Source organism: Meles meles, chromosome 11, assembly GCF_922984935.1.
Source record: "Meles meles chromosome 11, mMelMel3.1 paternal haplotype, whole genome shotgun sequence".
In the NCBI taxonomy this organism is placed as follows: domain Eukaryota; kingdom Metazoa; phylum Chordata; class Mammalia; order Carnivora; family Mustelidae; genus Meles; species Meles meles.
The window spans coordinates 96,287,875-96,312,146 of NC_060076.1; the positions used below are offsets into that span (position 1 = coordinate 96,287,875).

The window sequence follows — 24,272 nt, forward strand, 5'->3', positions numbered from 1 at the left end:
CCACCATAAGAATGATAATGAGGACGTCATCATCATCACTGGCCCAGACCCTCACCGGGAGCTCTCTGGCGGGGTACTGGGTCAGGAGCCGGCCTGGGGCAGGAGCCTGGGACCCGCTGGGCCACCAGGGCACCGAGGAGGGGGACTGGAGGGGCGGGAAGAGGAGCTCAGTGGTGAGGCGGGCGAGCACAGGGGACGAGGGGGAAGGGGCAAGGAGCAAGGAGGTGGGGACGCGGGGAGGTGGGAACTGGGGCGGGGAGATGGGGGCGTGGGGGAGGCGGGGAGAAGAGGCGGAGACTCGGGTGGTGAGGAGCCGCCGCGGGGAGGTGAGGGCCCGCGGGGAGGAGGGGCGGGAGGCAGGGATGGGTGGGGGGCGTCAGCAGACGGGGAGCCCGGAGGACACAGGGACGGGGCGCCGTGAGGGCGGTCGGAGCACGGAGGAGACCGGGAGCTGGGGGCGGCGGGGCGGAGCGCGGGCCCCGCCCCTAAGGGCCGCTGGAAAAGTTTGGGCTCAGGCTTGCGCGCGCAGAGGCTGAGCCGGCGGGTCCTGAGGACACGCGACGGGGACGACGGGGACGCGGCGCCAGCGCGGTGACAGGAGCCCGAGCGACGGCTCCGACAGCGCGGTGACAGGAGCCCGAGCGACGGCTCCGACAGGGACCAATTCACCCACCCCCCAGGGCCTAGACTCTCCCGCTGCCCCCGTCCCGCCGCCGCCAGGGAGCGAGAAGGGTCGCCAGGATGCGGGTGGCCCAGGTGCCCTTCGCAGACGGAGGTGAGTCCGCGGGGCAAGGCGCGGAGTCCGGGGCGCCCAGCCCGCGTGGGTGGGTGGCGGCCGCGGGGCCCACTTTTCTCCCTAATTCCAGCCTAGCCCTGGCGTTACGGTGCCGAGACACCACATCCCCAGCCCCTCCTCCAGGCCGTCGTCGGTGATGAGCCGCGGGGGAGGGAATGGTTCCTTTTTCCGTTCCTGTGCCAAGCCATTGAGGAACCAGAGTCGGGGCAAAGGGGATGGTTCCCTTCGAATCACAGTGAAGTTCAGACTGAGCTGCGCCTTCATGACCTGAGCGAGAAGGTCCCCCCCCAGTCTTGTTCCCCCGAACAACCGAAAAGTCAGGCCCCCTCGGAGCTTGAGCACCTGGGGGCTCTGGGAGTGTGTGGCTGTGTTCGTTCTCCTGGGAAAAGCATTCTTTTAAAATGATATTCGCCACAGAAGTCCGTGGTTTTCTTCGTTTCTTGAAGCAGGCAGTCAGGACAGTCAGAATCAGGGCTGGAGGGTAAAGTCCCGACTTCTGCAGGGAGGTGGTGAGGTTCCCACGTGCGGCACTCACAGCTGAGAGAAGCCTGGAGAAGGGACAGGACATGTCCTTCTTTGGCCTGATGCTAGCTTCGCCGCTCCTAACCGCCCTGGCTCCAAACGGTCTGTCTCTCTCTTTCTCTCTCTTCTGACGCTGGCCACTCCCGGTGACATATTTCTTTGTGGGTTTTTATATTTAGATGTAAGAGAGGAACTTGTTGGAGGTTTAAAGGGAATATATTTTGTTAGGCTGATAAAACGGGGGGAGCAGCACGAACACGGGGCTCTTATGAACGATTATTTCAAAAGTGAAGGGTCCACCCTGCCCACGATCCCCACCCCCAGCTGGAGCTCTGAGGACTTCCAGAATGAGGCATCTTTCTAAAGTCTGGAGGCCAGAGGTTGCAGACCCTCGCTGCAGACACTCATGTCTTCCTCATTCATCTTTGGAACATGGTCTTCTTCTTCAGTGACATTCTTGCTGCATGGTTATGAAAACCAGTTCCTAGAGTTATGGGGCAGGATTAGGTCCCGCGGGTGTGTGATGGACACGATGGCCATGCCCATGGCTGGGGGCGGGAGGGGGGCGCTTCTGGGGACGGGTGTGTTGTCCTCGAGGAGTTGTGGAAGTATCTAGCTCTGTAGGAGTTCTCAGGAAACTGATGCAGAGCTCAATCCAGAATGACGAACTCTGTGGCCATAGGAGGCCCACACAGTGGGTTTTCTCAGTCAACAACCTTCACATCCTGCCAGTCGACTTGCTCTGTCACCTGATCCCAGAGACAGCACATCAGCCCTTCGGAGCCTCCCAAGGACGGGGCTAGAATGGCATCTCCGCAGCTTCATCTTCGGAAATGCCGCTTTCCTCTCTATGTCTCTGAATTCCGTAAAGTGCGTGGCTCCGCTCGTTTTTCTACCGGGTGTGGATAGCAGAAAGTGGCTTCTCCTGAAGAAGGAGTCTCACTCATTCGCCTAACAATGTTCTTGAAATGCAGGGACTGATTTTTCTCCTCCCTCCTTTCTCTGGAAATTACGGCGCTGATTTGACTCTGTGGCGTCTTTTCCCTCCTCCCACAGACACTTCGATACCTACAGTGTATGTATGTTTCTGTGATGGGAAACTGAGCATCTGGGCATGCGTCAACTTGGCCGTCTAGGGGTTGCCCTACTGTGAAGCCTCCTTTCCTTCTGCAGGACTCGGTGTGCAGGGAGCAGCTGTGTTGTGCTTTCTGGGGCCTTTCTGTCCCCTCACACGTGGCTTCCTCCTTCCTGTTGAATGAGTGTGCGACCACTTCTTATGACTCCTTTGCACCCATTTCTGTTGAATTGATTAATTGTCCGAGGAGACATTCCACGAGATTTTGGAGGTAAGAGGACGTGCTTGGTGCACTCTATCCAGTGCCGAGACTCCCACACCCCGGGGACAGTGGTGACGGCCCCGGGCATGGTCAGCCTCTGTTCTGTGTCGTTTTGCCTGTTTCTACGGCTGTGGGCGGCCCGGCAGAGAGTGGGACCCCCAGGGGTGGCTCCTTGCGCTGGAGCGAGGCCTGAGCCCTTCTCCGTGTCCCCGGGGCCAGGTGTCCACGCAGGTCAGCATTCCGGCATTTGGCGGGTCTGCTGGTGATGCTCTTGTCACCTCCGTCGAGGTGAACACCACTGGGGAGGGGCGGAGGCTCCAGGAGACCTGACCTGCTACTGTGGTGCACGGGAGGCAGGGCAGGGGGAATCCGATGACCCGGATCCCCAGCCCAGCCTCGGCTCCTCTCTGTGTACAAATGGCAGATGCCACCGTGGGGACAGACGGGCTGCCTGAAGGGCCATTGTGGGCTGCGTCACTGTGGCTCTGGGAACGGATGGGAGGGACCCCACGGTTAGAACTTCTTGGGCCAGATGTCTCTTATTTGCATCGGCTCTTTGCTGCCTCGAGGAGCTCATTCCCACACACCTTCATTCATCCCACGGCAGTCCGGGCGTGCGTCCAATCCTGTCACTAAGAGCAAGCAGAGAAGGGAGAGTCTGAAAATGGTGGCTGAAGAGCAGAGGGTAAGGCCTCTTGTACCGAAATCGGGTGCCTTGCGGGGAGGGGACAAGCTCGGGGAATCCAGGTAAGCAAGCACAGAGGCAGACCCCGGGGCCTGTGCCCAGGCTCCTGCAGCCCATCCTGCGTACGTGCGCTCGTGGGAGCGTGCCCATCTGTGTCAACAGCCGCACTTGACCTGCCCGAGAGAGTCACATGCAGGAAAGCCACCAGGCGGTGGCACGCCTGCCTCTCCCGCGGCTCTCACGGGGGCCTCGGGGCCTGAGCTCCCAGCCGAGTGCAGGGGGGAGGGGCCGTGTGTGCGCGAGGCCTCCTGCCGGGAGCTGCCTCTGAAAGTGACCACGAGGTCACTCAGAAATTTGGGGCAAGGGGAAATACTCATTAGCCAAGAAATTTCCTGGGGCATCAAAATGGCCAGCCCATTTTTCCTTTCCTACGTTCTTGTGAACAACAACAGCAAAATCCTGCTTTTCAAGAAATTTTGTTGCTTATCAAATGCCTGGTGTTTTAGTTCAGTTTGGAGGATGAACGAGTTGATTTCCCTGGGAAAACGCGCCTTTGACCAATAGCATCCTGCGTCCGACCCGGAGAAGTTCCCCGCTGTCTTCTTGGGCTTCTCTTGTTCGCCATGGCAGAGAGGGAAAGGGAGAGAGACCCCAGACTTTGTGGAAATACTTCCCTTCACTTTTTTCTTTCCCTTCTTTTTATAGTTGTTTATTTTTCAAGTTGACATGTGTAGAGAAAGTGAGTCACTAGCCTAGAGAGCACATCTGGAACCCATCGGCCTCCCGGGCCACCCCTCCCCACAGACGTGCCCCCTTGGGAAGGAGGCATGGCTGGACTCGGTCTAACCCGGGTGATGCACAGTGGAGCCGCCTTCTAGAAGGGGCTCCTCCCGAGGGCCCATCCCACGCAGCAGCTTCTGGGACAGGCCCGCTCCTGTCCCCTCAGCATCAGCCTCTATTTCTAAGTTGTCTGGGGGAAGTCAAGCCGCGATCAGACTCTCACAGTGTAAGTCAGATGGTGGTCTCTGCTGGCCACAGATGCTTAACTTTTGAAAAATAAAGCAAAACGTCAGCATTTGTAATGTGTAAATCTCGCCCCTGTGGGGACTTCTCTAGCCGAGTGCCGTTAGTCTCTGCAGGGACCCTCGGCATCAAAGCCCCTCCTGGATGCCAACACGACGCTTAGAAATCCAAGGCAGCCCACGGACCCACAGGCACAAGCTCAGGAGGACATCCCCACCCAGGCCCCGCAGCACTTGTTAGGACAATGACAGGGAGAAACCCCTGTGTCCACAGACAAGAGTGGCTGGTACATCCGTCTCCGGCGGGAGCAGGAATTACTAGCATCTGAGGACCCGGAGGAGCATCCCATTGGCAGAAGGACCCCAGGCACATTTGCAGGCTATGGGTCCCCATTTACATGAAGGTCAGAAAGAGGCTATGGCCCTTGAGGGGGTAAGAAGCCAGCTTCTGGCCCCTTTGGGGTTTGGAGGTGGCTGGGATGGGTGGGACAGGCTGGCTTCCCAGGAGCTGGTGCTCAGGGTGCCCGGCGCTCCTCAGGATGGACGCGGCCCGAGAGCTGAGCTCTGAACTGGGGGGTGGGAGGGGCAGAGCCTTCTTCCCGAAAATTCAGGTCCTGCCACGCCCCTGAGAGGTGGAGACGGAACTCCTGTGATGCTTTTGACCACGGGTAGCAGCACTCCAACGCATCCACAATCAACCTGGCCTTTGCCCAGCTCGTAACTCTTGAGATGCAGTCTACGTTCTAATGTCGCTAATCCAAAGAAAACAAGCTTTTAGATTCTAAAGAGAGCCAGATGTCTTCCAGTTATGAAAAATGCGGAGTAGCATTTAGCAAGAGATGTTCTGGGAAAAAAGTGCTCTTTGAATGATGAATATTTAATCAAGGGAAATGATAATTCAAGCATTAGCAGGAAAAATACATTCGCCCTCAAAATGCATGGTCTGGGTTGGCTCTCTGCTCTGTCATACACTATCCGCGCTATTCTCATTGTGGTTGCTTACTGCTGGATACTGCCTTCACTGTTCACTCGCTTTCCTCCTCTGCTCAGTTCTTTGACGGCCCTGCATGTGCAGCGAAGATAAGTCTTCACTGGTCTGTCCGTCCTCTTTACGTCCAGGAGGTCCAGATCCAGCGGGTTCATGGGTGCACGCGTCCCTGCCCATGCTTTCGGCCCCGGCACAGGGGCAGGCGAGTGTAGAGGGAGGGACGGACGTGGCGGGGCGCTGTCCTTGGGACACGGCACAGCGGAAAGCTCTAGTTTATTGAGGTTTCCAGAAATTTGGGAGGGGGGGGTGCTGCGTGCAGTCCTTTCTCGCCGTCGTGGTTCGTGAATTCACGAACAATTCACGTTCCTCGCCCTTTCAGGTAACACGCATGTTTCTACAGTTCAGACCGTGTGGGCGCTCACTCACCGTGCTTGTAAGTCCTGCTCGCCGCGTGTGCGCCGTCGTTGTGGGAATGGAAGCCCCGGTGGGGGAGCGGGGCTAGTGGACAGGGTGGCCACCGGCCCGTGGCCCCAGGCTGCCTGGCATGAGGCATGTGGGGCCCTGGGTCATGGACCCGGCACTGGCGGGGAAACAGCCGTTCTCAGGGCGCTGCTCCCTCTGACTCCCGGTGGGGCTGGCTGTTCTCCCGGCTGTGCCCAGGGCCCGGCAAGCAGAGTAAGTCTGTGGCGGCAGCTCCGTTCGCTGCTCCCAGAGAAAGACTCACCAGACAAGCGGCAGTTCAGAGCAGAGCCTTTGCCGGGCACGCGTGAGTGGACAGGCGCCATGAGAGGCCTGGTTCCCCCGTGCAGTGTGAGTGTGAAGCAGGCCCTAGGCGGGCTCACGGGGGGTCAGCAGTAGCATTACTTCGGCTCTTCAAACGACAGCCTGCGAGTTGTTGTAAGGAGTGTCTAGTAGGCGCAGAGAAGCCTCGAGGGGCTGGGCTGACTCCAGAACGTTTGTAGACCAGGAGGGATTCGATGCGGGGTGTGAAGGATGGGCCAGAGTTACAGAAACGAGGGGGGCGGTGGCGGGGGCTGGCAGGACAGCGACCCACCGGGCGGACCCATGTGCTCTAGGGGCTTCTGCGGGCACCCACGACACTGGGGTCCTCCAGAGGCCAGGACCCACGGGGTTTCTGAAACAGCCGCGCACACATATTCGCAGCCTGGGAGAAGTCTCTGCGGCAAAGGAACAGAGCGGTTCTTCGTAACCTCAGAGAACCCAAGCCCCCCAGTGGAGCGGAGGGTCTGACAGCCTCCCAGGCCCCAAGCAGCAACCGCGGGGCCGGGAAGCAGTGACCTAGAGGGTGCCGGGAGCGGGGCACCCCCGGAGTGACCTCTCCTCCTCCGAGAGCAGCCCCCAGCGCTGCGTCCCTGGGTCCTTCCAGGACTGAGACCCTCTCGGGCCTTGCTGGTACTTGGCAGTGTGCTCAGATCCCAGCACACCCCAAAATGCAGACCCGTATCATTTGGGGAGCTGTTTGTCTCTGAACCCCACTTAGGGCTATGACTAGACATTGTATAAGTAAAGAAAGTCATCGCCGGGTACTCATGCAGGGCTGTTTCTAGCTAACCTTATTTGATTGGAGCAGATACTGAAACATATGTTTCTCATTTACAACCAGTGATCCACTGAAAGCCGCGTCCAGCTGTGTCGTCCCATGAGGGGATGAGCGGGGGGCCCCCGGTGAGGGTGGGAAGTATCGGGAGGGGACAGGGGACTAAATCCGGGGCTGCCGAGGGCCTGGCGCTTGGCTTCGCGCCTTCCCTGTCTCCCTAGACCCCCAGGAGTGTTGTTCCTTTCAGCTCACGTGCATGGCTTCAGTTTTGGGGTTCAGACAGTTTGAGCTTTCAGCCAAGTACAGAGTCCAAGTGCTCGTCCCTGCCTCCCCGGTGGACGTCTGGGTTTGGGTTCCGTCGCGCCTCATGCTCCCTTTCCTTCCATGGCCGTGTGTCCCTGTCTCTGGCCTCTCCTGGGGGCTTGGGACCCGACTCTGTCTCCAGCCCTGGTCCCAGGGATGCCGTTGGGACATGGAGCAGGTGCTCCCACCGTGTGGCTCCGGGCTCCCCAGGGGCTTCCCAGGGCCGTCATTCTGGTTCCATCTTATTGTGTTGTCCGGGATGATCCTGTTTGTCTCCAGGTCACGGGGAATCATGGTTTGGCTGCTCCCGCGTCATGCGTGAGGGTGTGTGGTTAGCATTTTCGAGTGCCTTGGGGTTCCCCGAGGGACGTTTATTTGGATCTATGTGTCATTACAGGAGTGAACGATCGTGGAGCTCACATATGATCTCCCTCCTGGGGGGTTGCAGGCACCAGGTGGCTTCCCGTGGCCGCCTCAGCCCCCCAGGGAGCTCTGGGGCCCCGTGTGACCAGACGTTTGCTTACTTGCGGGGTTTGGGGGCCTTCCTCCGACGTTGTTGCTGTGGCTGCTGCCCCTAGGTGGTCTCGGAGCCCCTTAATCTCTGGGCACCCCTGTTTTATCTTTGCAGGCTCCTGCTCTGCCCACTCTGGCTGGGGTCCAGCCGGGGCCACCACGGAAGCCTGAGCCGGAACGTGTTCTCCGGCCATGAACGTGCCCAGGGCGCCCTCTGGTGGGATCTGGCGGTGAGCCTCTGCCGGAGCCATGGCCGTGGTCCCGACCCCGCGGCCCAGGTCCTCCCCTGGGAACCAGACCCTGTACGAGCACTACAGCTATGTGGGCAAGCTGGAGGGCAGGCTGAAGGAGGCCCCCGAGGGCAGCACGCTCACCACCGCGCTCTTCCTGGTCATCTGCAGCTTCATCGTGCTGGAGAACCTCATGGTGCTCGTCGCCATCTGGAAAAACAACAAGTTCCACAACCGCATGTACTTCTTCATCGGCAACCTGGCCCTCTGCGACCTGCTGGCCGGGGTCGCCTACAAGGTCAACATCCTGATGTCAGGCAGGAGGACGCTGAGCCTGTCTCCCACCGTCTGGTTCCTGCGGGAAGGCAGCATGTTCGTGGCCCTCGGCGCGTCCACGTGCAGCTTGCTGGCCATCGCCATCGAGCGGCACTTGACCATGATCAAGATGCGGCCGTATGACGCCAACAAGAAGCACCGCGTCTTCCTGCTGATCGGAATGTGCTGGCTCGTGGCCTTCTCCCTGGGCGCCTTGCCCATCCTGGGCTGGAACTGCCTGCACGACCTCGCCGACTGCTCCACCATCCTGCCCCTCTACTCCAAGAAGTACATCGCCTTCTGCATCAGCATCTTCACGGCCATCCTGGCCACCATCGTGGTCCTGTACGCGCGCATCTACTTCCTGGTGAAGTCCAGCAGCCGCCGCGTGGCCAGCCCCCACAACTCGGAGCGCTCCATGGCACTGCTTCGGACCGTGGTCATCGTGGTGGGCGTGTTCATCGCCTGCTGGTCCCCGCTCTTCATCCTCTTCCTCGTCGACGTGGCCTGCAGGGTGAGGGAGTGTGCTGTGCTCTTCAAGGCCCAGTGGTTCATCGTGCTGGCTGTGCTCAACTCGGCCATGAACCCTGTCATCTACACGCTGGCCAGCAAGGAGATGCGGCGGGCCTTCTTCCGGCTGGTGTGCACCTGCCTGGTCCGGGGCTGGCGCTCCCGCTCCTCGCCCGCCCAGCCCGCCCTCGACCCCAGCAGGAGCAAGTCCAGCGGCAGCAACAACAGCAACCCCTCGCCCAGGAACAAGGAGGACCCTCCCCAGAGAGCCGCCTCACCCTGCATAACCGACAGGAACAAAACCCTGCAGAACGGGGTCCTCGGCAAGTGAGAGCAGCCGCCTCCAAGAGCGGGATCCTCGCACGCCCGCGGGACGGGGCACTCTGCACGCAGCCGCGGTCTTATTTATTGCATGCCTCACCCTGGGAGCTCCAGAGCAAGGACTCAGGAAACCTACTTACCAATAGCCTGCATAGCGTGGACATCACTTAAGGGGGGGACCCGGCGACTTGCCAGCTTAGTCCACGGTAGACAGTGTGCCCTGTCCACTTCGGCTCCAGAGTCTTCTGAATGTCCCTGGCTGCGGACGTGATCGGCTGCCTTCCCCTGAGTGCCAGCGGTCACTGTGGTGCTGGCAGAGGGAAGGTCATGCGCCGCACAGCGTATGGCGTGCCTCGCCAAATGCCACGGTGATGTTTGGGAACTTTACACTACATTGTGCACGGAGTGGATGCTGGTGTTTCTGTCGCGTCCGGGTTACTGAGCACTGGTGTTTCCAACATCTGCCATCAGTGCGTGTCACCGGCTCCCTCGGGCGGAGGGCAGCACATGGCGTGGTATAGGGATGTGGCTGGAAACCTGGCAGAGTCCTGGTCTCCTCAACTGATGTGAGGGCTCACGTTCAGCAGGCTTGGCCTGAATTTCCAGAAATGGCTGCTCCCTGGAGGGTCTCGAGGGTGTGGGTTGGACCCAGAGAGACCAGAGAGCCGGAGAACTCCAGGGTCTGTGTCCCTGCTTCTCCTCTTCTTGTGTCCCTGTGGAATCCTCCATCCAAAGTCTCACTAACTAAATCATGTAGTTGTTGGGGTTCCTACAGATCCCAGAAAAGCCAGCCAGGGTCTCCCAGGAGGCCGTCCCCAAGGCGGTCCCCAAGGAGGGGGACCAACACCGTGGCCAGAAGCCGGAGGCCGCGGTCTATGTAACGTGATGGAACGTTTGTCCTGAATGTGGAGAGCTTTACTTGCTCCTGTGTGGAGTCTGATTCTCTTTGATCGGAGAACTGAGTCAGTGGCCCCGGGTTGTCCCTGTGGAGCAGCTGGGACGGTCAGCAGCTCTCCCTGTCCCCCAGCTGAGCCCGACGGTGCTATGTCAGGAGCACGTCTGGGATCCGGCGGTTTGTGTGTTCTTCAAGGAAATGAAGTGAGGCCGTCATCCCCCTCTTCAGTGTAGGTTGGCCCTGCGCCCCCATTTTCAGGGAGTTGCTTAGAAGGTGTTTCTGTGCATGCCTTCCCCATGGATTCCAGTGGCAGGACAAACGGACGAGGAGAACGTGCACCCGTCTGTAAAGAGCTCATAACCACAGAGGGGACGTGCTCGGTTCTTGGTAGAAACAGCACAGAGCAACCTTCCAAAGGACTCCACTTGGGCAAGGCCCCGTCAGAGACTTGGGGTCTTCTGGTTCGCGGGGCACTTCAACCAAGTCAAGACTCAGGAGATGTCCCGATATGTTAGCTCTCGAGAGGCTGGCTCCTCCGTGCTGTCCAATGTACGTTCCCTGATGGAGGAACATTTCTGGGCTCCTGGGCGGTCTCCACGTACTGACCAAAGACTTTCCCCATTTTTCTTATTGAGAGCGAAGTCCTGTCTGTCAGGAGACACTCAGTGGCGGCCTTCGTGTTGGCTTCCTTACGTAATCAAGAAGGAGCTCACTGTCAACTCAGAGCGAACATCTGGAACGCGAGCACCGAGAGAACTAGGCAGTGTTCTGGGGCACAGCCTGGGCAGTGCGTGTTCTCGCAGCGGGCGAAGTGACTGCAGGGCTGTGGGGGGCCCTGGGGCTCTGGTGCTAACGTTAGTGACCCTTGCTCCTTGACCAATTTCCCGTTGAGACAACACAAAACTTTGACGCAGTCTGAATGAAAAATACGCCAAAAAGATGCAGGAAACGGTTACCTTTGATAGCGCTGCGTGCGGTCTCCTCAGCCGCTGGCTGGGGATGTGCGGGAGCCTCAAGGTCCCAGGGAGCCCACGCAGTAGCTCTCCCTCGGTCAGTAGCCTTTACCGTGTCTCCTGTGTGCTGGTCAGCAAAATAAAACTGAAAGCCCGCATACGCACCTCTCGCTGGGGGTCGGCGTGTGGGTTGTTTGCACCAGCCCCCACCCCCCGGTGGCGCCCAGGGTGGCGGCCCATCCTCTCACGTGGCCCCCATGTTCCCCAGGACCAGAGCCACTCTCAGAAGCCCGTGACCGTCCCCCTGCACGCCCCCCCCCCCGGTGTGGGTGGTGTCCAGGAAAGCTTCGGGTGCCAGGTGTGGTCGGCCAGGCTGTTTTGAGGCAGGCAAACCCTTCAACAGAGAAAATGATGCGTCCTGGCTGAAAGAGATGGGCCGTTGGATCTGCACCATTTGCAACAGGAGGGAAGTCAGAACTGGCCCAGCGTCCTCATTGACAGAGGCAACTTCTAGCTGTGTGTGCACGTTTGTGTGCGTATCACATGTGCATGTGTTTGTGTGTGTGTGAGTGCGCACCTGCATGTTTGTGTGTGCGTGTCTGTGTGTGCACACGCGTGTTTGTGTGTGCATGTTTGTGTGTGCGTGTGTTTGCACGTGTGTACGTATATGTGTGTGCGTGTACACGCTGTCCATCCTGCGTTAAACCTGCACTCGGCATAACTCGCCTGGGGCTGATGTTCACGGAGGAATCTCGTGGCACAGCCGAGGACCGCAGCCTGCAGCCGCCACACTTGACTCTGCCCGCCGTGACCGGGCAGCGTGACCCCGAAGCCCGCCAGGAACACTGCGGCCAGGCCACCACGTGGACCCAGTTTGGGGCTATCAGAGTGCCTGCGGTCCATGGGAAGGTTCCAAGCTCCGTTCTCACCCCCGTGAGGCAACACAAGACCCGGAGACTTTTCACACAGCCCTTTATTGCTCGGAGTCCCAGCGACAGCCGTCTGCACGGGGAGCGGAGGAAGCAGAGGAAGCGGCTGTTTCTCTGCCCCCCAGACCGGAGGACATAACGCGCTGGTGAAGAGCCTTTCACGGACATGTAACGAGGCGCATTTTATAGAAAACATCTAATCGAGTGACCGAGTCCATGCTTTGAAATTGTACCCACGAGGACAAAACCTCAACACCCAAATGTTTTTAGTATCTAAGTCAAGATATCAAACGGTCTGCTACATAGTCAGAAATGCACACACCACTATCCCGAAATGAAGGCTCATTTTCTGATAACCAGTGAGAAGGAGACGAGTGGCATGGCCCCCGCGGGGGTGACCCCAGGGGGACGCCACGTTGGCCCCCCACTCAACCCGAAGCCACATCACGTCCTGAAGGAGTGAGGTGGATGCGCAGGGCCAGGAGAGCATGGAGGCCGCTGCCCTCCCCGCTGTGCTGGGGGACCCCTCCTGGTTTCCCCACACTGCTCAGGCGGTCCCAGCTTTTACGGAACAGAGCTTCAAAAGCTTCAGATTGGTGCGGTAATTCACTCCCCAGCATCCAGGTGCTGTCCCAGCGTCAAAGCAGAAAGTGGTCAGTAGGCCACACAACCCGGACAGAGACCTTCCCGGCGATCCGTGTTCCACACATGCTAATGGGAAACAGAACACAAAATTCTCAAATAATATTTATCAATATATAGAATTTGTCATTCAAATGCTTTTTAAAAAGTAATAAATATCTTATTATTACACATGAAATTTACATGGAGTTCTCTCCTAATCCTTGGATCTTAACAGACGTTTAATTCTTGTTTAATTCTGAATGCAAAGAAACATTCACGTACTTAATTTTTTTACAACATTTATTCTGGAACAAGTTTTATTTAAAAGGCAAATGAACAGAGAACATTCCACTTGCAACCGACACATGGTCATTACAGAAAAAGGAAATTTGGTGTTCAAAGATGGATGTGCCCCCCTTTTTTCTGTGTTGATTGCTGCTTGATTCGGCTGGATAGAACATTTGGTTGTGGGAGAAAGGTCCCAGGTGAGCGTGAGCTCATTAGCCGTGACATACAGAACCACACGTGCCCTCCCTGTGCACTGATTTCTGCCTACAGCATTGCAAGGGGTGGGGACTGCAACGTAATTGGGCCCTTTCTCCCATGAGAGTGGTCCTCCTGGCCATCCGGGAGGGGCACCGCCAGCCTCCAGTGTCCCGGCTGACAGCAGCCATTGTATGTGACACTTCCCTGTCCCCTCTGGGCCCTACCCTGTCTGCCCGTTCTGGCACTCCCACCCCAACACCCCCCGGGAGCTCCGGCCCCCACTGTCCTGTGGAACAGGACCGCGTCGGCCATCAGGCTTGTCACATGCTCATGCCCCTGCGTGCTTGTCTCCTGCGACGAGCCAAGCACTGTGCCTGCCACACAGGAACCAATGCACAGCCCAGGCCAAGAGCAGGTTGGCTGGGGATGCCTATAAGCCGGGCAGCCAGCTCTCCCCAGCACACCTGGTGGGGACAGCCTCGCCACGCCGGCCCCTCCTTGTCTTTCCTCTCTGGCCTCTGAGAGATGCTGCACGCTGCCGGGGTAACACCCTTCTATGTACCTCCATCCTCCTCCACTGTCTCCCTCCTTGTCTCCCCCTGCTGGCTTCCCTTCCCTCCCGTCCCTCTGTGACTTCCTCCGGGGCCCTCCTGTCTGTTCCCACTCCCTTTGCCCTCGGACCCACATCCTGCAGCATCCAGGACCCTCCTCCATGTGTTTGCGGATGCCAAACTCTTCTCATCTGTTTAACTTTCTGCTTGTCCCTGTTGGTTAAAATACCAAAACACGGGGAGAAGTCTCGAGGTGTGTACCACCCAGGTGGCCTGCCTGCGCGTGCGCACGCGCACACACACACAGGTGTGCGTCCGTCCTGACCAGTGTAGGTACGTGTGTGTGCACACGGGTGACATTCAAAGGCCTGGTATGAGACTGCAGCTTTCCTAGCTACTGCAAAATGGGCCAGTGTTTAAACCATGCATTTGCTGCTTGCAAACTTATACATATGTATAAACCCCATGATAAATAAATCGTGGCTGGCAGATGGCATTGTAAGTGCCAGCAGCGACGGCCTGGAGCTCTAAACGCGTATTAATCCTTCACTTGGAAAGCCCAGAGCGTGGACTCTGGGATCTGTGACATGAGGTGGTGGGAAAACGAAGTCCTAATTAGAGGGGGAAGCCCTCAACAAGGGGGGATCAGAGGCCAGCAGCTCACACCGCGTGGTGGTTCTCAAGTCCACACTCCCCACCAGCGTCGCTCAGTTTACTAGAAATGCAAACTCCTGGTTCCTGTGCACACCTCCTGGGGTGGGGCCCCGGGGAGGGCCTCCTTGTCGGTCCACTCCAGATCTGCTTAGCCCGGAGGCCAGTCGCCCTGCCTGGGACCCCCTGCCCCATGCTGGGGTGTGCGCAGGGCCTGCTTTCCGCGTGTGATGGGCTGCTGGGTGAATGCTGACGTGTGTCCAGCCCCGTCTCCTGCTGTCCCTTGGCGCCATTAATCTTCCACATCACGGTGACCTGCCTGAGCATGCCCTTGTCCTCAGCTTCCTTCCCTTCCCTGCCCCTGGGGTGTCACCCAGAGAAACGACATACAGTTAGACCACCTCAGGGCCTGCTTCTGAAGCACCCCAGAAGCACTTCCTTATCCGTGTAAGACTCCCGTCTTTATGCCTTTTGTGAAAAGAATGAGCATGAATGCAAACCCAAGGAGGAGGGAAGAGCTCTGCGCCATTTTCCACCACGGCTGAGCTTTATACCCAAACTGTAAAGGACCCTAACAAGTCCCGTGCTCTGTCCGAGATTCAGCCACTGACTGTCACCGCGTTCCAGAACGTCACCTGACTCCAGCTCCCGCACCTCTGCAGCCGCACGTCCTAGAATGCTCCCTCGCTTGTTACCCCTGGGTGGCCCTGGCATGCCCAGGTTGCAACACCTTCCCATAAAGTGGTTTTCCCAATTCATCTCTCTCAGGACAAAGTTTTTAAGTTTGACTGCAGCGCCAGGGATTATCCTAAAACTCAGGACTGAGATCTGTCTGCGACACACACATGATGTAAGCGCAGTGTTTCCACAATTCCCGTCCCCTTCCTATCGGGCTGTGGCCACCCGCAGAAAGGCGTGGATGAACCGCCGGTGTGGGAACACAGCAAGGGAGCCCATCGCACCTGCGCGAGGAGCAACTGTCCTTCCTGTTTCCGTATATTCATGAGCACCCCCCTCCATCTCGCGGTAGGGGTGCGGGGGTGGGGGGCGGCACTCAGAGACACCCAGCAACAAACGTGAGGCCGTGCGGCTCTGGGGAGGCCTGTGATCTTGTGGGAATTGCTTTCACCAGGGGACTGATTCAAGGAAAGGAGGACTAGAACCTTCGTCTCTGCGGGTCACTTATGGGAAGGAGCCACGTGGCATCGGACATGGCCTGAAAGGGGCACTCCATCCCTGCACCTGGGTCTCTGTCTGCCCATCCACCCCAACACCTGAGACGGCGTCCAACGGTGAAACGTGTGTCACAGTGACGCGGCTGCTGGGCCCCTGGGCCTCTTGAGTGTGAGAACGCGGGAGTGGCAGCGTCCGCACAGTCGGGGCTGGGAACGTCTGAATGGGTTGGCCATCAGACAGTCCGTGGGGCGGTTCGGGGCCCCCAGCATCAGGGCTCGCCGAAACCACTGATGAAAGTCCCACTCGTTCACACGTAGTGGTGTGGGTGGGAGGGCGGTGCGTGGCATGGCCGTCGTGGGCCTGCGGGACCATGCCAGAGGCCTGGGCCGAGAGGCAGCATGTCCAGTGCCCCGTGGGCTCGGGGAGGCACATGGAGCAGCAAATGTACCCGGGGATTCGGGGGTCCAGGAACACACAGCCTTGCCTGGCAGAGGTGTGGTCCGGGTCCGGACGAGGGGGCACCCAGGCTGGGCAGGGAGTGGCCGTCTTTGCCTGGGAATCCTGAGCTCCAGGCGCAGCAAAGCCCAGAGACGTGGAGGGAGCACAGCTCAGCGCCTGCCCACTGCATGGCTTAGGGCAGGGTGAGGCGCCCACTGTGCCTCAGTTTCTCCCCTGTGAGTGGGGCTCCCTGTCATGCCCATTTCACGGCCTTGAAGGGGAGCTGCGGTGACCTGTGGGGCCCCAACCCACAGGGGAGGGACGACCACGAGAGAACGGTGGCCATCTGCTGGCCATCCAGCAGCGACAGAGAAGCCCCGATTCCCACTGGCTTGTTGTGTTGTAAGCAATCCTGGAATCCGAACTTCAAAATACATATTTTGAATTAATATTGAAAGAAAATTTGATCGCTTCCCATATTTCTAATTTTCTAAATCGATTCTCATGCAAAAAGACAGGATGTATGTTGCTTATCACCACTGAGCTAACCACTGACCGCACAGCAGAGAGCTCTAAACCGTCCTGATGATCATTTCTCACATCCCCAGGAGGGCAAAGCACACAGGTCAGCTGTGCATGGGCTCCGGGTCCCTAACCAGCCTTTCCTACTTTGCCTTTAAATATTAGAATTTGGGGCCAGCCCTTAAGGTTACCCAGTGGGCCCTGCAGGCTGTCCAGAGACGTCATTTCATCCATTTATTACATGCGTGCACACTCACACACAGGAATGGGGCCTCTATGTGTGTCTGCAGGCTGCAGGGGACGGGACACAGGGGGCTTCCCACAGCTGCCCCCCCAGTCAGCTGCTGCCCTAGCCCTGTTCAGCTCCCATTGCTTCTGGGTAACATGGAGTGGGGTCTCCTCATGCGACTGAAACCAGAGCTGCTCCAGGAGGAGGTGGGTGGCCCTGCATTAGTTCTAACCCATGGCAGAACATTCTAGGAGATCGAAGCCGCTGTCTTCTTGGACTCCTTGGACCCTCAAAAGACAAAAACTCCTAGAAGCCTCCACACAAATCTTCGGACCTGCCCGATGTCACCCATGCGCTGCACCCCACCTTCCATCCTGGACACCCACACCCTGGAAACAGAAATGGGGCTCCTTTAGAAGTAGAACTTTGCAGAATTACTACTCATCAGAATGTTTGAAATCCAGCCTTAACTCCTCATTCTTGAAGCATCAAATTTATTTCTGCCCCACTATTAGTGTGCGGAAAGTCCCGCAGCCCTCACAGGGCCCCCGCGGGCTGTGGGACGGCACAGGACGGGAGTCTGGGCGTGGCACCAGAGACAGGCTGCCAACCGACGGGTGAGCCCTTCACTTTTAAAAGACAGCATCTGTTAAATCACAAGTTAACCTCAACCCGGTGTTTTTTAAAAGCCAGAAACATTGTCACCCCTGTTGGCCCCAAATGACCTGGTAAGAAATCATGGGCCCTTTCCAGGGAGCAATTGGGAAATCTGAGGCAGAGACAGCCAGCCGCGTTCCCCACCAACCACTCGAGCAGCAAAAACCTCAATCCGAGTCTCCAAGCTCCCGAGTGCCCAGCCCGAGACAAAGGTGAAGCTGCAGCAAGGGCCGTGCAGAGGTCTCAGGGCTGAGCGCACGTTGGCGTCTGCCTAGGACGCAGCGTGGAGCAGGGGCGGCGTGCAATTTCCTAGCAGCTACCCCGGCGGCTGTGATCGGCGTGTGGGCTAGAAGGACACAGAAACCAAGACTTTGCCCCCCAGCCCTCTGCAATACTGGTTTGTCGTTACACAGATGACCATATGGGAAGCATGTGCCAGTCAAGATCTTGGTCACTGAGGCCCATTTTGTACCCCCATTTGGCCGTCAAACAGACCCCTGGACAACACTGGTCAAGACGGACAGCATTCCTGTGCCCGGCACCGCCCGGAACAGCTGGGGCACCCCCCACCCCCTCTCCTTAGCACAGCGGCACCAGCCATCAGCCCTGCGACCACCCAGGTGTGAGGCCGACAGCTGGGGGAGACGCATCACGGAGGAAGGGACACCAGCGACTCCAAGCGGCAGCCGCGAGGACCAGCCGTTCACGGAGGGTCATGTGCAGAGCTCAACTGCTCTGGGGAGCAGCCTGCCTTCTTCCACTACAACTCGTTGACTCCCAGCCCTCCTGTCTGCTTCTCTCCCCCGCGCGGGGCTTATCAGATAAAGCCGCAGGCAACAACTTCCTACTGGAATTTTTCAGTAGAATGGGTCAGTTGAATTAAATTTTTGCCTGGACAACTACAGTCAAACTTCTTTTTCCCATTAAAAACATACAGCACAGAACGTTAGTCTTACATCTCTCTTAGTCTTAAAAAATATAAATATAGAGGGATAATTTGTACAGTGTATAGGTATGTACACCTTTAATATGCACATGAGAAAATCAGAACAAGTTTATGAAACTTGCACTTGACGGACACTTTCCTCCTGGGCATTTGGATGAGGCTCTGAGCCCGCGGGCAGCGGTCTGAGTTTCCGGAGCCTTCATATCCATCTTCCGGGAAGAACCAGGACTCCTGACCACCGGTGCGGCGCCAGGACAGGGTGGCTGGCCGGTCACGGAGCCTTCTCCACCGGCTGCTGGAGGCAGAGCTCGCTTCCTGCGGAGACGATGGGCAGGCTGTTCTCCAGGTGGTGGTTGATGAGGTGGCTGATGCTGTCGAAGACCTTGTCCTTTGTCCGGATCTGGGAGGGACACAGAGGGTAGGGAATTGTGACACACAGGTAGACGGGAGAGAACGCATGTGCTCAGAGCCAGCCAGACCAGGGGAACCTGAGTGGTGCCCTCCGGGGGTCCCCACACTCTCAGAGACATGTCTGCCAAGTCCCCAGGCATTGTCACTGGCCAGTCATCTGTCACCCACCTTCAGCACCTACCTAGCCCTCCGCTGCCAGCCTTTTCTCTCCTGCTCCCTTGCTGTCCCTGAAGTATCTGTCTAGCGGCCCTGCACTCCCGACAGGAGGGATCCACACGGCTCTTCCGGCTCCCACCGGAGCATGAGCCTGTCTGGGTGTGGACACTGTTGACCACATGGCTCTGGAGCCTTGGGATGCCCGCCCGCCAGGTTCTCCCGAACAACTGAACACTTGGGCTTGGGGGCATGTGTGTGGAGGGAGGTCCACCGCCTTCCTCTGCTCACTGGGCCTGAGCCCTGGTCCTTGAGCTGCTACACTCCCAGCATAGACCTCGCTTGAAGAAGGTAGATGCGGCCTGGCCTGGGGCAGTCTCCCAGACTTCTCTGAACAGGACCCCCCTGCGGCTGGCTCTTTTGGTAGGGGGTGGGAGACGGGCAGAGAGCAGGTGCCTGGCTACAACCTGCTGGCACTCCAGGCCTTTGGATGGTCCTCACGGTGGCTCTGGGATGCCTTGGGTTCCCAGCCTTATTGCTGGGGGCTGTCCCTCCCCGGCGGCAATCAGCTTTCCCCACCTTTCCCTCAGGGATTCTGAGGGCCCTTCTGTTCTCCTCCTCCGTTATGTGTCCCAGCATTCTCACTCCCACCCCTAACGTGACCCTCTTGCCTCTCCCTCTCTACCAACCCACCAACGGGTTGTCAATCTCTGGGCCTTCAGCCCTGATCTCTTTCCCACCCCCAGTCTATACTCCAGGTGGGCTACTCAAAGCCCCCAGGCCATCTGCTTTGGGCTCTACCGACAAAGGCAAGAGTAGAAGCTTTGACATGAGGGTGTTTTCATCGCCTAGGGTCCCACTCTGAGGCAGGCCTCTGTCCCCACCGGTCTCTGTAAGCACCTGAGAGGAAGGGACCCACTGGACCACGGGGCTCCCAACTCCTGGGCATTGACCCTCATGTAGGAGGCAACCTGATGGGCACATTCAGAAAGAAATCTTTTTGTTAGACTTTGGGGCATCTTTTCATTGAGGTTCTTCAATCCTCTTAGGTTTCTTGGAATTCCCATCCCAGAAAGACCCTGGGGTGACACAGGGCTGGGGGTGGGGGGCTATCTTAGAGGTAAGGGGCACTAAGAACTCAGCTTGAGACTACTATTGGGGTGTTGCTTTGACGTTGACTTCTTTTTCCCACTCATTGAAGTTCTGGGGCAACAGGGGTGAATGAGGACTTATGACAAAAGTGTCTGGGACAGTAGTGTCCACCTGGGCTCACATCCAGACCGCCTGAGTGCATCCAGTAAGCCCCATGCCCAGGTCAACTCCACCAGGAGCTCGTGATGGGGCTTGGCCACTGGGGCATTTCACAAAAACCCTGTGACTCCGACATGCCATCCAAGCTGAGAGCCCACTGGTCAGCATCTTTGGCCACCATAAACACACACACATGCAAACAAAGGTACACAGAAAAGACAAGTCATATAAATTTACGGCCCAAGGAAGTAGCCCAGTTTCCTCCATTCTCCTAAATACTTACTGAAACTCCAGTCTGGCGCTTGGCCAGAGAACTTGCAGCCTACAGAGCTATCTGTATGGACCCCCCTGCTATGTGGTTCAGAAAGGAAGAAAGATCTGAAATCAGTAACCTAAGCTTTAATTAGGAAACTAGAGAAAGAATAAAAAATTAGAGTAGAAACCAATGACATTGGGAACAAGAAATCAATAGAGACATCAATGATCTCAAAGCTGGTCCTTCAAAAAGATTAAAAAATTAATAAACCTCCAGCCATGCTAAGAAAAAAAATGAGAGGACAAAAATTACTAATATCAGAAATGGAAGAAGAGTCATTACTATGGATCTTGTGGACATTAAAAGGATAAATACGGAATACCAGAAACAATGCTAGGCCCACATACTTGATAACCCAGATAAAAATGGTCCATTTTCTTGAAAGACACTATCTCCTAAAACTCTTACAAGGAGAAATAGACTGTCTGAGTAAGCCTATGTCTATTTAAAAAACAGAATCGGTCATTAATAATCTACCAACACAGAAAGCACCAGGCCCAGATGGGTTCACTGGTCAATTCTACCAAACACTTGAAAATTACATTGTACCAAGTCCTTACAATCTCACTCAGAAGACAGAAGCACAAGGAGTACTACATAACTCACTCTTTGAGGCTGCTATTACTCTAATATCGAAAGCAGACAAAGACACTACCAGAAAAGAGAACTATAGACCAACATGTCTTATGAACACAGATGCAAAAATCCTCAACAAAACAGCAAATTGAATCCAACACTGTATAGAGAGAATTACACACCATGACTGAGTGGGATGTGTCCGGGGGTGCAGGGCTTCTACATCTGAAGTCCATTAATGTGCTCCATCCCATCATTAGGCCTAAAGATGAAATACTGCATGATCATATCAATAGATCCAGAAAAGGCATTTAACAAAATTCAACCAATTCCTTTAAAAAAAACTCCCAGGAAACCAGGAATGTGGGGTGGGGGGGGTGGGGGCTTCCTCCACTTGATAAAGACATCTACAAAAATCCTACCACTAACATCCTCCTCCATGATGAGAAACTTGAACAAGGCCAGGATGTCTGGTCTCACACTCCTTCCACCATAGTGGAAGTCCTAGACATGCAGTCAGACAAAAAAGGAAATATAAGGCCAAATACCATTTTTAACAAACGGTGCTGGAATAACTGGACATTCACATGCAAGAGAGAGAGAGAGAGAGAGAGAAAAGAAAAGAAAAGAAAAGTAAAAGGAGCCTAGACCCGACCTCACACCCTCACAAAAACTAAAAATGGATCACAGACCTAAATGTAAAAATGCAAAACTATAGAACTCCTTCAAGATACTACAGGGGGAGGCCTGGATGACCAGGCATTTGGGAAACACTTTTTCAATATGGCGTCAAAGGCCTGATTCATGAATGAAAGAAATAATCCGAGGAACTTTATTAAAATTAAAAACTTCTGCTCCACAAGTGACATAGTCAGGAGCGTGAGAAGAGGAGCCACAGACTGGGAGAAGATAATTCTCAGAATTATCTCAGAATGAGCCGGTATCCAATATATACAAAGAACTCCTCTAACACTAACAATAAGAAAACAAACAACCAGATCTCACCAAAGAAGACGTTCAGGTGGCAAATGAGCACATGGAAAGATGCTCTGCATCACACGTCATCAGAGAAACACAAATTCAAACGGGCTACAACACACCTATCAGAATGGCCAAAATCCAGAACACCGACCACCCCACATGCTGGTGGGGATGTGCAGCAGCGGGAGCTCTCCTCACTGCTGGTGGGACCTGCCACTTTGGAAGATGGTTTGGAGGCTTCTTATAAAACTAAACATGCATGAGGAGGAAGGTGCTGGTGGCTGAGGCTTGGGGGCGGGGCGAGGTGTCCACAGGGCAGTGGGCAAGGCAGTGGGGCCCATGCCTTCTGCTTTAGGCATGGTGGGTTTGAGTTGTCTGGGGAACATTTAAAGTAGGTGCCCAGCAGTTAGAAATACTGTTTAGAGATTGTACATTAATGAGTACACTCCACCAAAGACGGAATGATTATATATGTCCTCTTCCAAAAGGTCACACTGGCTCGGACAAAGCCATCTGGCAGAGATGTTTCCTGATTAAAATCTGGTTCCGCTGGAACAGCCTGCGTCCTCAGACCTGCTGCCCTTCGTCTAATGTCTCAGCGTGGGCTGGATCCACCAGTAGACCCTCCACCCCCAGAGGTTCCAGCCCAAATACAACTAACCCAAGTGGGATATAGACCCATCCAGCCACACTGCCTGGCCTCCCCGAGATTTGAAATTAAGGGGAAGTTCAGGTCCTTCCTAGACCCAATGGACACAGTGCCAAAGAGTGCCAGGCTCACATCAGCCCCCAGGCTGGCCACCCTTGGGGTCTTGTATGCAATTGCTTACATCCTTCCAATCAACACCTTGTCCCACACGAGCACTCATTTTCCCCAACAGCAGGAGGAAAATTTAGAAACTCACAAATAACCCAACCTCCCACCTCAAGACACTAATAGAAGGAAGCACGTTAACCCTGAAGAAAGCAGGAGAAAGGACATCATAAAGATTAAAGCAGAGATAAACAGAATGAAAATATAGGAAATCAATGAAGCCTAAACCCGGTGCTTTGAAAAGACCAACAAATTTGACAAAGTTGGAGGACTCACACCATAACTCCCGATTCGAAAACTAATTACAAAGCTATGGTCATCAAAACAGTGTGGAATGGCTATAAAGATTGGCATATAAACCAGTGGAAAAGAATAGAGAGCTTAGAAATGATCTCTGACGTACATGGTCAAGTGATTTTTGATAGCAGTGCCAAGACCGTTCAATAGGAAAGGGACAATCTTTCCCACAAATAGCACTAGGAAGACTGAATGTCCATGTACAAAAGAATGAAGTACCCAGAGCTAAAGCCATATGCAAAACTTAACTCAAAATGGATCGAAGACCTAAACGTAAGACCTAATATTCTTAGAGTTAAACCTGGAGGAGAAGCTTCAAGACATTGAATTTCTAATGGTTTCTTAGATTTGGTACCAAATACATAGGCAGCAAAAGAAAAGCCAGACAAATTGGGCATCATGAAAAATCATAAACTTTTGGCATTAAAAGAACTATCAACAGACTAAAAAAGCAACCGACAGAATGGGAGGGATAAATTTGTGAACTGCACAACTCATCTAATAAGGGATTGATATCCAGAATAGATAAAGTTCTAAAACTCAACAACAAAAACGAACAATCTGATTCAAAAATGGGCAAAGAACTTGAACAGACATTTCTTCAAGAAGATCTGGAAATGATCAATAAGCACGTGACAAGATGTTCCACATCACTCATCAGCAGTGAAATGCAAACTGAAACTATAGTGAGACGCCACCTCACACCCGTTAGGATGGCTGCTCTCCCCAAACCAGAACAGGCAAGTGTTAGCGAGGATGAAGAGAAATCGGAGCCCTTTGTACAGACTGTTGACAGAAATGGTGTGGCCACTGTAAACTGATGGTTGCTCAAAAAATATTTGTTCATGGATTATCATGTGACTCAAAACTCCACTTCTAGGTGGCTACCTCAAAGTTGAAAGCAGAATCTCAAAGAGATACCTGTGTATTGTGTTAATTGCAGCGTTTTCCACAGTAGTTAAACTGGAAGCAACACAGGGGTCCATCGACGGATGAGTGGGTAAGCAACATGGGGTCCACGCCCGCGACGGAAGCACAGGCGACTTGAAAAGGAAGGAGATCTGACGCCTGCTACAGCGAGGACGAACCTGAGGACACTACGCTGAGTGAGATGGGCCAGTCCCCAAAGGACAAATACTGTGTGATTCTACTCAAGAGGTCTTTAGAGGAGTCAAATTCATAGAGACGGAAAGGAGAACAGTGGATGCCTTGTGCTGGGCTGGGAGGGGACAGGGAGTTATTTAATGGGGACAGAGTTTCAGTTTTGCCTGATGAGGCCCTTTCTGGAGGCGGCTGGTGGGGACGGCAGCTTCACT

General features: G+C 55.5%; 2 protein-coding genes across 3 annotated transcripts in view; one reads left to right on the forward strand and one right to left on the reverse strand.

Annotated features, from left to right (window-relative positions):
- The first annotated feature begins 622 nt into the window (after nt 1-622).
- On the forward strand, nt 623-12,258 carry S1PR3 (sphingosine-1-phosphate receptor 3). 2 transcript variants are annotated; one of them, XM_046023074.1, is made up of 2 exons: nt 623-775; nt 7,840-12,258. In XM_046023074.1, exon 2 carries the CDS (start codon nt 7,974-7,976, stop codon nt 9,108-9,110), a length of 1,137 nt encoding a protein of 378 aa, XP_045879030.1. In that variant the 5' UTR covers nt 623-775; nt 7,840-7,973; the 3' UTR covers nt 9,111-12,258. The 2 variants fall into 2 exon arrangements, with proteins under 2 accessions (XP_045879030.1, XP_045879031.1); XM_046023075.1 differs by lacking the exon at nt 623-775 and adding an exon at nt 3,266-3,340.
- Nucleotides 12,259-12,413: 155 nt separating this feature from the next.
- SHC3 (SHC adaptor protein 3) overlaps nt 12,414-24,272 on the reverse strand; it is a 93,583-nt gene continuing 81,724 nt past the window's right edge. The window contains exon 12 of the mRNA XM_046023073.1: nt 12,414-18,557. Coding sequence (XP_045879029.1) covers nt 18,429-18,557 — 129 coding nt within the window. The 3' untranslated portion in view covers nt 12,414-18,428. The remainder of the gene's footprint in view (nt 18,558-24,272) is intronic.